At 36.6% G+C, this 15,559-nt stretch overlaps 1 protein-coding gene across 1 annotated transcript in view; it reads left to right on the plus strand.

The window, feature by feature from the left end:
• The window catches only part of vap (RAS p21 protein activator vap), a 51,291-nt gene that overhangs the window by 14,895 nt on the left and 20,837 nt on the right, over positions 1-15,559 (plus strand). Inside the window, exons 4-10 of the mRNA XM_089643373.1 lie at positions 7,650-7,722; positions 8,137-8,290; positions 9,083-9,207; positions 10,184-10,314; positions 11,385-11,596; positions 12,958-13,260; positions 14,035-14,205. Coding sequence (XP_089499499.1) covers positions 7,650-7,722; positions 8,137-8,290; positions 9,083-9,207; positions 10,184-10,314; positions 11,385-11,596; positions 12,958-13,260; positions 14,035-14,205 — 1,169 coding nt within the window. The remainder of the gene's footprint in view (positions 1-7,649; positions 7,723-8,136; positions 8,291-9,082; positions 9,208-10,183; positions 10,315-11,384; positions 11,597-12,957; positions 13,261-14,034; positions 14,206-15,559) is intronic.

A 15,559-nucleotide genomic window follows, 5' to 3' on the forward strand; every position in this document is an offset into this window, starting at 1 on the left:
GTATAAACTAATTACGAATAAAGTTAACATATTTTTAACTCTTTTTAAATAAATTTTAATATGGATTTAAACGAGAACTCTCTTAACTATATGACCAAGGCCAAGGATCTACTCTGTTCGCTGATAAAAATTATTAATGACCCCGGCAACAAATTTACGAAGGAGCAAATGGGTAAAATTACCCCGATAACAACGGATCTGTTAGGAACCACAGGATTGATGGCTGTTCGTATGGGAATGTTGGAAGGAGAATTGTCAACATTAAAAAGTGTAACGGATACTCAGTCTATTGTTACTAACCCGACAAATACTTCATCTTCAATAAATGATTTGCTCGCAGAGGCCGAGGAAAGAAAAACCCGGTCTAAGAACATTATTTTATTTAATGTTCCCGAAAGTATTTCAGAATCAACAACAACAATTATTAAAATGGACAGCGATAAAGTAGTTTCAGCGATTAGTGATATAAATAATGAATTAATACCGAGTGTGGTTAAGTCGTACAGACTTGGTGTAAAAAAGTCCAACAAAATTAGACCGATTAAGGTCGAATTCAATGACTCTGTCTCGGCTCGTGAGGTTTTGACCAGGAACGCAAAACTGAAAAACGGTATAAAGGCCAGTAACGACCAAACACCATTGCAGAGGACTCAACTTCTAGATTTACGCCAACAACTCGAGACGAGGAAGAACAACGGTGAAACCAATATAACTATCAAATATGTGAACTCTGTACCTAAAATTATTGAATGTGCGCCAAAAAACTGAAACAACAAAAAATAAAATGCTACTACCAAAATGTGAGAGGGATCCGCACTAAACTTCCCATGTTGCTGACTTCGGCGGCAACTATCAGCAGTGATATCTTCATTTTAACCGAAACATGGCTCGACTCAGGAATCAATTCCGCCGAATTAGGCTTCCCTAATTTCAACATCTACCGTATGGATAGGAATTCTAAAACAAGTGCCAAAACGAGAGGAGGTGGTGTAGCCATTGCTATCTCAAAAAATCTCAGTTCTTCAAAAATATCCACAAAAAACACATCCATCGAGCAACTATTTGTCAATGTGAACACTTCTAGAGGTAAAATAATAGTGGGATGTGCATACTTACCTCCGAATTCTGATGTCCAAAGCTACAGCAATCACTGCGACGAGGTTGAATCAATTTGTGCTAAATATCCTAATACTAAACTACTTCTAGTTGGTGATTACAATCTGCCACATTATGATTGGTGTAATATGAATTCTGTCAATTCTTGTTCTAATGTTAATATTCGTGTTATTAGAGATATGGCACTGTTCTTAGGTCTAACACAGTGTAATAATGTTCTTAATATAGGAGGTCGTACGTTGGATTTGGCACTGTCAAATGTGTCTGACATCTGTGTTGTGAGAAGTACCGAAATTCTATTACCTGTCGATGTTTACCATCCACCACTAGAAATATGCATGTCCAATCTTAAACCAATTCCTATCGTAAAAAAGGTAGTAGAAACTCGAAATTTCAAAAAAGCTGACATGTTAAAATTTCAAATTTCCTTAAACAGACTGACTGGTCATTCTTTGATAGCGACGATGATATTAATGTACACCTTAAAAAATTTTACTTCATCGTTAATTCTGCAATTGAACAATTTGTTCCTTTAACGACTTACAGAGAAACTCTATACCCAAAATGGTTCTCAAAAGACCTGATAGACTTAATTTACCTCAAAAAATTATCTCATAAGAGATTCAAACAAAGTCGCCTGGCCATCGATTATACTGCGTTTCAAAAATTGAGGGCAGAGTGCAATAAGCTCTCCGCAAAATGTTACAAAAATTACATTAGTGATGTCGAAGGCTCTATCATGGACGACTCAAATTTCTTTTGGAAATATGTTAAATCCCAAAAAGAAAATGGTACTTACATACCTAGTAGTGTGTCATTCGATTCTAAATTATCCCAAAATCTTCAGGAAACTGTTAATCTTTTTGCTGATTTTTTTAGCGGCGTTTACATTAATGCAAGTGAAGACAGCAATATTTCGTGCTTTGATTTGGTTGAAACTCTTGATATATCTGACTGTAATGTAACCATAGACGATATTATATCTAAGCTGAAGAGTCTTGATTCCCGAAAATCCGCAGGACCTGATAATGTTCCGCCCAGGTTTTTAGTAAATTGTATGCATACATTGTCATATCCTATTCATAAGTTATTTACAAAGTCACTCTCATCAGGTGTATTCCCGGACCTTTGGAAGTTTAGTCTTTTAACGCCCATTTTCAAAAAAGGTAATAAGAGCGAAGTAACAAATTATAGGCCAATATGTATAATGTCTACTTTACCCAAACTTTTTGAAAGCCTAGTACTAGATAAGTTGATATCCCGAATCAATCGAACCATCTCTCCCCTTCAACATGGATTCATTAAAGGTAGATCTACTCTTACCAATTTGATATTGTACACGAATGATATTGTTAATGCCCTTAATGCATCACATCAAACTGATTCCATATATACTGACTTCAGTAAGGCATTTGATAAAGTAAACCACAAAATATTATTACGTAAACTAAAATTGTTGGGAATAAGAGGGAGCATGTTGGAATGGTTTAAGAGTTATCTATTAGGAAGGTACTTAGCAGTCAAGATAGATTCGTTTACTTCTTATACATTTGCTGCCTCGAGCGGAGTACCACAGGGATCTCACTTGGGCCCAATATTATTTTGTTTGTTTATCAATGATATTGTTAATATTTTTACTAATGTTAAAGTCCTGTTATTTGCCGACGATCTGAAGATATACAGAATAATCAAAGACGATGACGATCGCGCAATTTTGCAGTTGAACCTTAATAAACTATGTGCGTGGTGTTCTGTCAATGATTTGCAACTAAATTTAGGTAAATGCCAGATTATCAGTTTTTACAAAGGCAAAAATCCACTTAATTTTTCCTATTTTATGAATGGTGCTAATCTTCTTCGTGTATCACAGATTCGTGATCTTGGTGTTATATTCCACGAGAGTCTACAGTTTAACGAACACATCGATGAAATAACAAGCGATGCGATGAGAATACTAGGTTTTATTTTGAGAATGGGAGCAAATTTTAAAAGTATGTCAACATTAAAACATCTGTATTGCTCGTTAGTACGAAGCAAATTAGAATACAATTCCACCGTATGGTCACCGTACTACAAGGTCCATTCTCAATCATTAGAAAAGGTACAAAATAAATTCCTTCGGTACATTAATTTTAAAATGAAAATTCCAATCGAATTTATAAATTACAATAACTTGCTTGCTGAAACTAAACTTCTTAAATTATCTGATAGAAGAGTGTTAATTGATTTGCTATTTTTATTCAAAATTATTAAATCTTTAATTGACAGCCCTAATTTGTTGGAACTTATTTGCATTAATGTTCCTGCTAGGCAAACTCGCAGTAAAGATACTTTTAAATTTAACAAGAACCTCAACACTAATTATTCTATTTTTTCACCAATTCCTAGAATTCACAACCTTGCGAATAAATACTGTGAACTTATAGATATGTTTGGTTTTGACAATTTTGTGAGCTTTAAAAGGCAACTTATTTCGATTCTATCGGCTAATAATTAACTTTTATAGCTTTAATAATTTTATTACATCTTCTCCCATTCGAAACCTTTCAAGTAAATTATATCCATATTTGTTTGTTTTTTATTTGCTCTACTATACACTTATAATTGTATGCATATACCTACTAACTACTTTTTATACATAACACTATGTTCCATCTCTGATCTTATTATTTCTTATTCATGTCGATATTGCTAAATTCTATTAGTTTTTGCTTTTTACAGGTGCAACTCTTATTTTGTTATTTTTTTTTTTTTTTTTTTTAATTCTCTGTTATAATGTTCTTTACCTCACGAGTAAGTTACACTCTAATTTATATTGGTTTATCGATTTGTTAAACTCACAATTAATACTGGGTTTAAACACACCCACTTACTTACTTTTTATGTTGAACTTTCTTTTACTTACTATTTCATGCTTGGGTATATTTTATATTGAATCCATCTTATTAGTGTTTTGCTAATTTGCACAAAATTTTATTATATGTGTTGCTTTCTTACAATTAACTCCATTTATCTTCTTATGTTCAATTATTGTAATCAATGTAAATGTATATTTTCATGTAAAAGCCCATTAGGGCGTAAATAAAATAATAAATAAATAAATAAATAAATAAATTTGACTTACATGGCACCCAACAATGTATATCAATGTTTATACATCTAGTTTTATAATGTCACATGTAACGAAATAAATACTCTGCGATGAGACACAACTTACAAGCGATTCTATGGAACCTTTTACACGCCCTGAGATATATTCATTCCTTAATTATAGAGTCTTGGGTTTTGTAGTGTATTACTTATTGATTTCTATAATACATGTGTATGTATACTTGCAAATAAATGCTAGATTGACATCATCTTACACGCTCCGGGCGTCGACTTACTATACTATAGTAGTAACCACTTTTATCTTAATCCAATTTATTTTTAAATGCTTGCTATAAAAGGACATAAGTCCCATCTTGGAATTGAACCAAGAAGGATTAAGATATGCTAGCTCAAGGTAGAACAGGTGAGATTCTAATTCATCAAGGGTGGGGGACTCTCAAGTTCACTTCCTCGTCCAACCGTCAGTATATGGGAAAGGTCACTTCAATTATTACACGTAATACAAGTGGGACAAAGTTTATATGAGTAGGATACAATGAGACACATATTAACTTTAAAGAACACAAACTATAAACGAATTCTCTCTCTCCCTCAACAGGATGAATCGGTATCTATGTGAATTTATGGTTTTGAACACAATCAAAGGGAATATTCTGAAGAGTTTGCTTACTGTGTGTCGTCATGTCGTGCTTGGGTCGCCCAAATATAATTAATGGATCCGAATCATGGTTAAGAACGGTACTGCAGAATATCAATTACAACAATTGAGTCCGTTTTAAAATGCGTGAACTACACGGCATTCGGGTATATTGCGTCATGCTCGAGAGCATTGTTAATGCCAAGCGCGGGACGCTGCGGTACGCTGTGTTCGAGGCTGCGGTTGGGTTCTGACTGCCGGCTGCACGTGCAAGCGTTGGCCCGGAAGCGACCGGGCGGTTGACCATCTGGCATGCGTGACGTCGTGGGGGAATAGGGTGACCATAGTAATAAGGTGACCGTACTTTTTAATATAAATTGGGTGATTGTACTTTAATATAAATAGGGTGATTGTACTTCATAACATGCTTCAAAGCTAAGCTAAGATAAGATTTTGGAACAATCCGACCTAAATGTTAAATAAACCTCTCGGGCTAATTTGTTCGTTTTTGGGAACAGTTCATAGAAATCGTTGTGTCTACTTTACTGAGAAATATGATCTATACTGTATAAATCTTTATATTCAAATCTAAAATATAACCACAGAAAAATAAATGTACACCTCTATAAAACCAAAAATTACGACCGCATTTTGAAAAATATTATGAAACTTTAAGAATTGTTTTATTAATTATTTTTACAAATAAATTATGTAGTTCGTTTGTTCAAAATCTTAAATCTCAAGTTCTTCGCCGATTGCTTTGAAATTTTGACACAAAGTTGCATTCGAATGCGCTTATGTTTATATATGTATATCTATATTATATAGTTGTCATCTGTGACAGGTAAAAACATGCTTTTTTTTTTTAAACATCGCCATCTTCGTTCCCTTTGTTGATGCCGCGCGCAACCTTGGAATAATGGTGGACGATAGATTGAGGTATGAGGAACATGTTAAAAACAGGTCACAGTGGTGCTACTCGAGGCTTCGTCTATTGTACAATATAAGAGATAACATATCAGTGAAACTACGCAAGATTATTACTGATAGTCTTGTTCTCTCAATATTGGACTATGGAGACTCAGTTTACGGTCCATCTTTATTGAAAAAAACCCAAAAACAAGTACAACGAGTCCAAAATGCATGTGTCCGATATTGCTATAATGTCCCGAGACGCGAGCATATCTCGCCTTACCTCTATCGGCATCGAATACTGAATATGTGGAACAGAAGGAAGTTACATCAAATGTGTCAACTGTTCAACTTGATGAATTCAAAGGTTCCTTCCTATCTATTGGACTGCAGTGGTTCCGTGACTCACATGCACATAGTACACGCCAAAGAGACCATTTACTTGTTCTCCCCAAACATAAAACTGTTTAGCTACTCATCGTCAAAACTTTGGAATAAAATACCACTGCCTATTCGAACAACAACATCGTTGCAGTGCTTTAAGAAGCTCTGCAGCGAATGGTTGCTGACAGCACAGTCAACCGCACAACATCATAATTGATCGAATTTAAAATGAAAGGGACACCTAATTGTGATTATTTTTTATTTTATTTTATCTGTGTATTTTATGTAAATTTAATCCTGAATTTATATTTTATTTTATTTTAAAGAAATTTGTATTTTTTTATATTTGATTTATTGAATTAGTTTGAATTTTGATGTTTTATTTAAACTATTAATTTAAAATTAAATTAAATTTATTATTAATTGAAAAATTGAATTATTATTATTATTAATTAAAATGTCTTATTTAAATTAAACGATTTATAACACATTATATTAAAGGCACTGCTGAAAACCAGCTACATTCCCGGAGAAATCCAAAATGTACAGCTGAGCAGTTGCCCTTTTGGCAATATAATCATCTAAATGTATGTATACTAACTATATGCAAACATGTAAAAATTATTGTCAAATAAACATTTTTATTATTATTATCTGTTGGAGATAAAAGCAAAACGCGCTATTGTTTCTCTATCTGCATAGACGGACTGAGCCACAGCAATGCGTAGCGGGGTACAGCTAGTATCTAATAATACAATTTGAAAATATATATATTTTTTGATTTTATTACAAAACTCTGAGAGGTTAATAAATTGGAAGAAACAAATGTTGAGAACCACCACACAAGATTTCCAGAGGCAGTAGATTATTGCAGCTGTGATTATGCAATTTTTATGCGTAATCATAAAGCTATTTCAAGAAAAGGTCCATTCTGAGCACAAGCGTCAACTATTGCTAGTAAAGTATGCCGTGAGAAGCAAATTCCACTTCCCCTTTTAATAAATTAGTGCAAGTTAGAAAGTTGTATTTGGTCTCGGGACGGACAATGGGAGTCGTGGGAACGGTCCTTTGTTTCGGCTTATTATTCTGAAAAAATCATATAGTCTGTTGTTGCTTGTTTTGGTTTTATTCTTCTGTCAGATGAACTTATTCTCGTGCACATATGGCACTGATCATATTACTAAACTTATCTATCTATAAAATGTAAATTCGAATTCGCGTATGTTTTTATATACCTATATTATATAGATGTCATCTGTGACGGGTAAAAACATCCTTTTTAAAAAAAAACAGCACCATCTGTTGGACGTAAAAGCAACACGCACTATTGTTTCTTTATCTGCACAGAGAGACTGAGCCATTGTGTGGTGGAGTACTGCTAGTATATAATAGATTGTTAAAAATATTAGTAATTGTGATGAATTGAAGTGTTTTAATTTAAGTGGTTTTGCGATTTTGCCGTTGTTGATATGTTTTTTTTTCATTTCAGTTCGTGAGAGTGATAGAAAGCCTGGATCCTATGTGCTTAGTTATCTTGGTCGCACCGGAATCAACCACTTTAGGTAAATAACCTTTTCTATGTTTTTAATTACATGTACACGAAATATCGCATTATTTGCCCGAAAATATTATACCTATTGTGGTTCTGTGAATTCTGCGGATGCGCTCTTTATTTGAGTTCTGAGTATTTGGGTTGTTTTAAATTTAAAAATAAGTTAATCCTTTCTTCTCTACAAATAAGAATCCAATCGAGCTTTAAATAGGTTTATATTAGTAGCATCGATGACATGTTGTGGAATTTTGTTCCATGCTTCCACTACTCTATTTTCAAGGAAGTGTTTCCTAGGATCGGATGAAACTTTGAAAAAGGTGTTTGTCGATGTATATATGTGTGTTTGCACATTCATTAGAACACAGTGCTGTGAGGTAACTCAAGATGAATACATAAATAAATAGAGATTGATTGTTTGTTGCAGAATAACAGCGGTGTGCGGTGACTACTACATCGGAGGGCGGCAGTTTGACTCGCTGAGCGACCTGGTGGGCTTCTACAGCCACTGCTCCGATCTGCTGAAGAGGGAGAGGCTCGTGGAACCTGTTCCCCCACCAGAGCCTGTCAATGACAAGAAGGTCACTCATAGATTATTACTTACTACTTATTTACATTCTATTACTTAATGAAACTATCTTTATTTGAAATTTGTTTGTGTGTTCCGTTTTGCCTTTTTAATGTTTCAATAAAGATTCGTTTTTCTGCTTTAACCTTTACGTACCTGAACGTAAATCACGTATCATCTTAAGCGGGGTCTTTAGGGTCCCCCAAATGTCGCGGAGCGATCGTGTCTCTTCATAATAATAATATTTGGCTAATTTATATAGCGCCGTTTTCGTGAGAAATCACCTCAAGGGCGCTCTTTCATATTTGATTATTTATCTATTATATAAGTAGGGTTTAAACATATTTTTAACTATGCCTGGTCTTACTAGGCTGATTCATAAATATTTCATTTCAACAATAGGTACATTTTTCGATAATATATTACTTTTGCCCTTTCCAGTAACACTTAATGACTACCTACCTTTTTAAACTGGACATCGCCTATTTTCACCCAGCAGTTAATCATTAAGTAATACAAAACAATAAAAGAGATACGTAAACAAGCGTAACTCAAATACATGCTATTGTAACCCTTTCTAACTCCGGCTTGTTTGCGGCGAGCAATTTTACCGTACAGTTTTACAATGAAATATATAAATATAAATTTTTGTACAATGTGATGTAAAAATCAATTTCATATTGCACAAAACTCTCGTTCGGGGGAAGTGTATTACCCCCTTCTGGTGTGGCAGGGTTAGCTACGGGTCTTCTTCTTAATATATTCATGTCATGTTAAAGTGTAATATTGTTGTGTGTTGTTGCAGCGAGTTGTGGCCATCCTGCCGTATACAAAGATGCCGGATACAGACGAGCTGACTTTCCACAAGGGGGATATATTCTTCTGTCACAACGACATGGGGGACGGCTGGCTGTGGGTCACAGCTCATAGGTGTGTGTTGCATGTCTATTGATTTCAAATTAAGAGGAACGGCTTCATGGCGTTTCCATCCATAACTTTATTTTGGATAATTTGGATTACATATTGACCAAAATGCCCGCGAAAACATGTTTAAATCAAAAGATATTTTTTATATCTAGATAGTTTTAAGAATATGAGTCACATTTTTACTTATTTTCTATCGTACTGAACAGTAATCATAATCTGCTGAAATGATCGATATCAAATCAAACGTCGAAACAATATCTACGATGGATGTGACTTGCGCATGTATTCTAAGTATGTCAAATGCATAAAATAGCCGACAACAGCAACAACAGATAAAAGGCAGTCTACATTAAGTGAAGTCTACATTAAGTGAGGTCTACGTAAAATGAGGTCTATATAAAATGCGGTCTACATAGAAGGCGGTCTGTGGCAGGATAACGTCTGCCCGGGCCCACTAGTATTATATATATTGAATATTAAAAAAAAAATTGGGTCAAAATTTTAATTTATCTACAACAAATTTGTGCTACAACTTAAGTCAAATTTAAGCCTATAAAAGATTTTTGTGATATTATGGCAATTTTGCTTTAATTTGTCAATTTAATCCCACCGCTCGAGTGGTTAACTCGCAAATAAGCCAAAGTTTCCTCTGAAATCATGAAAAATTGAATTCTTTAATGGCCTATATTTTATAAATGAAAACACAAATGAATTAAATAACTCACATCCCTACTAGATATTTGCTTTATCTTTTGATTTTTAAAATGTATTCAGTTTGGTTGCATATTTTAGTTGCAGATCCAAAATTAGGTTTTGATTGAAAAAGTCTGCCAGCTGTTCCTCTCAAAATTCCCATTAACTGTTTGTTAATAGTATTACAAGACATATTTTAAAAAGATTTTCAAATAAGGCAAGTTAAGGCGCTTTTACTGTTTTTTTTTGTGTAATATGTAATTGGTAATTTTGGTGTAATTTGTAGAACTGGCGAGCAAGGAATGATCTTCCGAGAGCTGGTGGAAGACCTGGATCCGGCCATAGACCCCAACACCGTGTTCTCCTGGTTCCACCCCAACTGCACCAAGAGCGAGGCTGTCGATATGCTGGTTAAAGGTAAGTCTCCTATGATTTTTTAATCAAAATTAGATTTGTCACATGGTTGTGACTTTTACATTTCAACATGAGCAGATGTTAGTCCATAAATTAGATGTATTAACTTCAAGGCCCTTCTTTTACAAAGTAACGTGAGTATCCGATACTCTACAATTCAAGTGTCTTGGCGACCACCGCCATACATCTGCCCGGAAGTTCTACGTTGCCTACATTTTGATCAGTGACAACTGATCAGTGACGCCCCGCGACCAAAACAAGGACAGACCGCCAAACAACTCGGTCTTGGCACACACTCATTGCCTCATTCACATTCATACATCGTCTCATACATACTCTTCTATTATTCTGACTCTTGACATGGCCCGACTCAAGTATCTGATTCACTTGATCGTGCCATCTCTTCCTCGGGCGTCCCCGACTTCTGCTACCATTCGCATTTGCGTCATATGTTTTCCTTACACTCCTTTCTTCACTCATTCGCTCTACATTCCCAAACCATCTAAGTGTTCCTTTATTAATGTTACTCATTATGCTTACATCAGCCTTGCACTCTTGGCGGATCTTCACATTTCTCACACGATCATACATGGTTTTACCACAGAGATCTCATTTTGTCAAACGTTCCTAGAATTCAACAATAATTGGTGGTTATTATTTTTTTGGTAAACAAAGGGTAACAATTATTTTATAAGCAATAATTATTAGCCTGAAACACTCATCCACATTGAAAAATCTCCTGATAAAAGATACATGACGCCAACGGGACTTGAACCCGTGTCCTTTCGATTTCCGGTCGACAGCTCTGACCACTGAGCTATGGCGGCTTATCTCTTATCCGCGAAATAATTCAATATATAATTGGTGGCAAACTGGCAACACTTGTCTTGTGATTTCAGTAGGAATGTTTATTGTGTTAAGTTGTATGCAACATCAGTATCGGATACTTGCGTATTTCTGTGGAAGAAGGGTATATGTGTACCTCTGACTGAAAGTGTTGCTCAGTTGTGATTGTGATCTAATTAAACTTAGAACTCTGAATTTGTATTGTTGAATTTGGGATTGTTTTCCAGCCGGCCCGGGCAGCTTCTTGGTCCGCCCGTCGGACAACTCCCCCGGGGACTACTCCCTGTTCTTCCACATCAACAACCAGATCCAGAGGTTCCGCATCGAGAAGAAGGGCGTGCGCTACCTCATGGGCGGCCGTACCTTCGAGTGCCTGGACGCCGTCATCAACCGTTACCGCAAAGAGCAGATTGTGGAGGGGCACACTCTCATGCAACCGGTAATTCATTTTATAGATAAATCACTGATGAATTTTAATTGAATACAAAATAAACATATCGACTGTGTTTAGGAAAACAAACCGTAACTATAAAGTTTAGTGAAAATGACCTTGACTACCCAAAACTATCTTGACGGCCTCCATAGTCGAAGGGTAAGGCTCGCGGGTTCGAATCCTGGCGTGCGCAAGTAAATTTTATTTGATTAATTTGTGTTATTTAATTTATTATATTTGCGGCACATTCCAAAGTGGAAGATACTCTCAGTATCGCCCTGGTGTAATACCACCATTCAGAATTGGAACGTTCCTTGAAATGGCTGTGGCCGTGTTTGGTGACCAGATCTGAATAGCCAGGTACTTCCCCACCTTCCTCTATTCTATGTATATCAAATGCATAAAATATCCGACAACAGACAAAAGGCACTGTATATAAAATGTGGTCTACATAGAAGTCTGTCTGTGGCAGAATAACGTCTGCCCGAGCCCACTAGTATATATATAAAAAAGAGTATATTGATTATGAGAGTTACTATCTTTTTCCTAAACACAGTCGATATAAAAAATAAAGTGGGTGTACATTATTAAAAGATTTACATGCATGTTTCGTCTAGTTCAGAGATGTGCAAAATGGGTACCCAAAACCATTTGAAATGCAAAATGGAAATGGGTCAAAACTTTTCCATTTGAAAATGCAAAATGCAAAATGGTTTTTAGAAAAGCATTTGAAATGCAAAATGCAAAATACCTATTTTCAAAATGCATTGAAAATGCAAAATGGTTTCTCAGGTCAAACAATTAAAATAATTATAGAATTTTTAAACAATTTTGTCATTTAATAATGGACATCAATGTAGAACAAACATATTACAAGATGGTAAATCCAAAAACACCACGACTACAGATTATGAAACCACAAAAAATTTGCGCGGGACTAATGTTGCCAACGTAAAAACATAGAAACTGCTATCTAACATTTATATTATAGCGTCATGGCCCCATGTTCAGTATTTGAATCAGTATTTTTTGTAATGGTATCACTCAATTGCCAGGGCTCACTCAATTACCAGGGAGCAACTTGACAAATGTAAATTATCTCTCATAGCGAGGTTGAGGACCGACTGATATTTGGGGCTTATGAAAAAAAGATGAGTGGAGATAGTAGGAAGAATGTTGCAAAAAAGCATTTAAAATGGAAAATGCATTGAGAAAAGCATTTAAAATGCAAAATGGTTTTTAGAAAAGCATTTAAAATGCAAAATGGAAAATACCCATTTTGCATTTCCATTTGAAATGGATTTATTTGAAATAAAGCACATCTCTGGTCTAGTTTGTCTTCTCCATTTGTTTATTTAACTCTACAGCTGGCAGCAGAGGGCCACAAGGCGGAGCCACACACCACCCAGATGTCTGCGTCCGGCGCCGCGGCCGAGAAGATCTACGCAACCCTGAGGGAGTGCCGGGACCAGATAGGCCTGAAGAAGATGAAGGGCATCAAGCACCAGGGCTACCTGCACAAGAAGTCAGACAAGATCGCAAAGAAGTGGAAACTGCTGTACTTCGTGCTCCTGGTCGAGGGGACGGACACCCATCTGTACTTCTACGATTCGCCAAAGAGGACAAAGCCTAAAGGACTCATTGATCTGTCTTGCGCTTATCTCTATCAGGTATTTTTTTGATATTATTTTTTTGTCTTTCATTTTTAAATTTCATCACTGGAAAGCGATAGTTTTGTCTTTCATTTTTAAATTTCATCACATGAAAGCGATAGTACTCGTAACAATCATTACATATGGGTATACTTTATTTCAAACAAGTCTTTTTTTCAGCATAGATCTATCTGGCTCCTAGAGTTCTACAAAGATTCTATTGCTCCATCGAAGCCAGAGTCAAATTAGCCTCTCAGAAGGTGGGCGTGCTGTATAGGGTCAGCAGTTGTGTACTAATCACAAGTGCGCCCCACTGTTGAATTTGGCAGCCACCTCTGGTCCAAAGGCCCAAAATACTTAAAAGAAACCCTTGACACTGTGCAGAAGTGGGCGATCTTTTTGATAGATTCCCTTAACAAACAAATTGCAATCTTTAGAGAACAGGCGTCAGGTGGGAATGCTGTCTTTGTTCTACCAGTATTTAAATGAAAGATGCTTCGAGGAACTAGCTTCCATGGATCGCTTCTGCACTAGTGCATAGACGGAAAACAAGCCAAACGCGCGCTTAACATTTGTACATGTTTGACATTTTTTGAGTTCAATAGCTCTGCTATGGAACGATTTGCCGGACCCTGTGTTTCCTGTCTCCTATAAAAAGACCCTCCACACAGAATCACTTTCCTCAGGATCGCCTGTGAGGAGATAATAAAAAATAAAAATTCGGCACTTTGTTTTTGATTAATTTGGTTGTTTCTAGCAAACTTTAATCTGAAATGTGTTTTTGTTTTACAGGTTCATGACTCTTTGTGGGAGCGTCCTAACTGCTTCCAATTGGTGGAGAGGGCCCTGCCCTGCCTGGCCACCGTGTCCTACCTGGCGGCTCCCACCAGTGACGCCTGCCAGGAGTGGCTCAATGCCCTCAAGCCCCTGTGTGTGCCCCAGCTCTCTAGGGCGCAGTGCAAGGTATGTATGTGGTTAGAGTCTAACTGCTTCCAATTGGTGGAGAGGGCCCTGCCCTGCCTGGCCACCGTGTCCTACCTGGCGGCCCCCACCAGTGACGCCTGCCAGGAGTGGCTCAATGCCCTCAAGCCTCTGTGTGTGCCCCAGCTCTCTAGGGCGCAGTGCAAGGTATGTATGTGGTTAGAGTCTAACTGCTTCCAATTGGTGGAGAGGGCCCTGCCCTGCCTGGCCACCGTGTCCTACCTGGCGGCCCCCACCAGTGACGCCTGCCAGGAGTGGCTCAATGCCCTCAAGCCCCTGTGTGTGCCCCAGCTCTCTAGGGCGCAGTGCAAGGTATGTATGTGGTTAGAGTCTCTAGCCCCAACTGCTTCCTGGGGTCTAACACAGTCAAATCGATAACTTAACAATATTGGATCGACAGGCTTAACTGACAATGATTTTATATCGATTTCCCGAACCTGATTGTGCTTGTTAAGCGTGTCTATAGCCAAGCAGATATTGACAACGAAATAAATTAGAAATTACAATGGCAACACTGGCGGATATACAACAATACAAATAAATTAACAATGTCCAATCGAAATGCACTCACTTTAATATATTATGTTCAGTGGCATGTACTTTTTGACACCAAAAAGTGAGTTAATTGAATGAGATCTTTAACCATAACTCGTGATATTCTGAAAAGCTTTCTGAATTCCGTTTCTCAAAGCTCGAATGGATTAAATTGATCGAAGACATGTCGTCTTTCAATTCTACGAGATTCTTTAGTGTGCCTCATTTCATTAATACATATATATAAAGGAACAACATTGTGAATATTGACAGTAAAAATAAAATAAATAAATAAATTCTTTATTCCAGGATGTGGGGAAGTGAGCGCAATCCCACACATCCCATACAGGGTATAAGTATAGATAATATTTACAAAATAGGAAAATAAAGAAAATAGATTAAAAATAAAAATTGAAATAAAAATGAGATTAAAGCAGAGAAGCACGGGAATCCATCGGATCTAAGATGATTTCTACTATTTTCAGAAGCTCACCATTCAAAAAGGCAGGGGGAATGTTTTTTGGGCCTTCCCCGTGTTTTATGACCAACAGTGCTGTTTTTTTCGCATTATAAATCATGTTGGTTTCATGTGCAAATTCTTCACAGATTTTCAGGAGAATTCGTAATCCCCTTATTGACGGTGCCATCAGAACCATATCATCTGCGTAGCTCATATTGTTAATACATAGACTTCCGATGTGGCAGCCCACTCCAGCATTGTTTAACCTGTGTGTTTAACATAGTGTTCTCCACCAGCTAGATAGAAGGCCTTGCCCCAGTGTCTTACCTGTCTCTTACATCC

This window comes from Hesperophylax consimilis, chromosome 2 (genome assembly GCF_061612785.1).
Source record: "Hesperophylax consimilis isolate HC1 chromosome 2, BYU_Hcon_1.0, whole genome shotgun sequence".
NCBI lineage: Eukaryota > Metazoa > Arthropoda > Insecta > Trichoptera > Limnephilidae > Hesperophylax > Hesperophylax consimilis.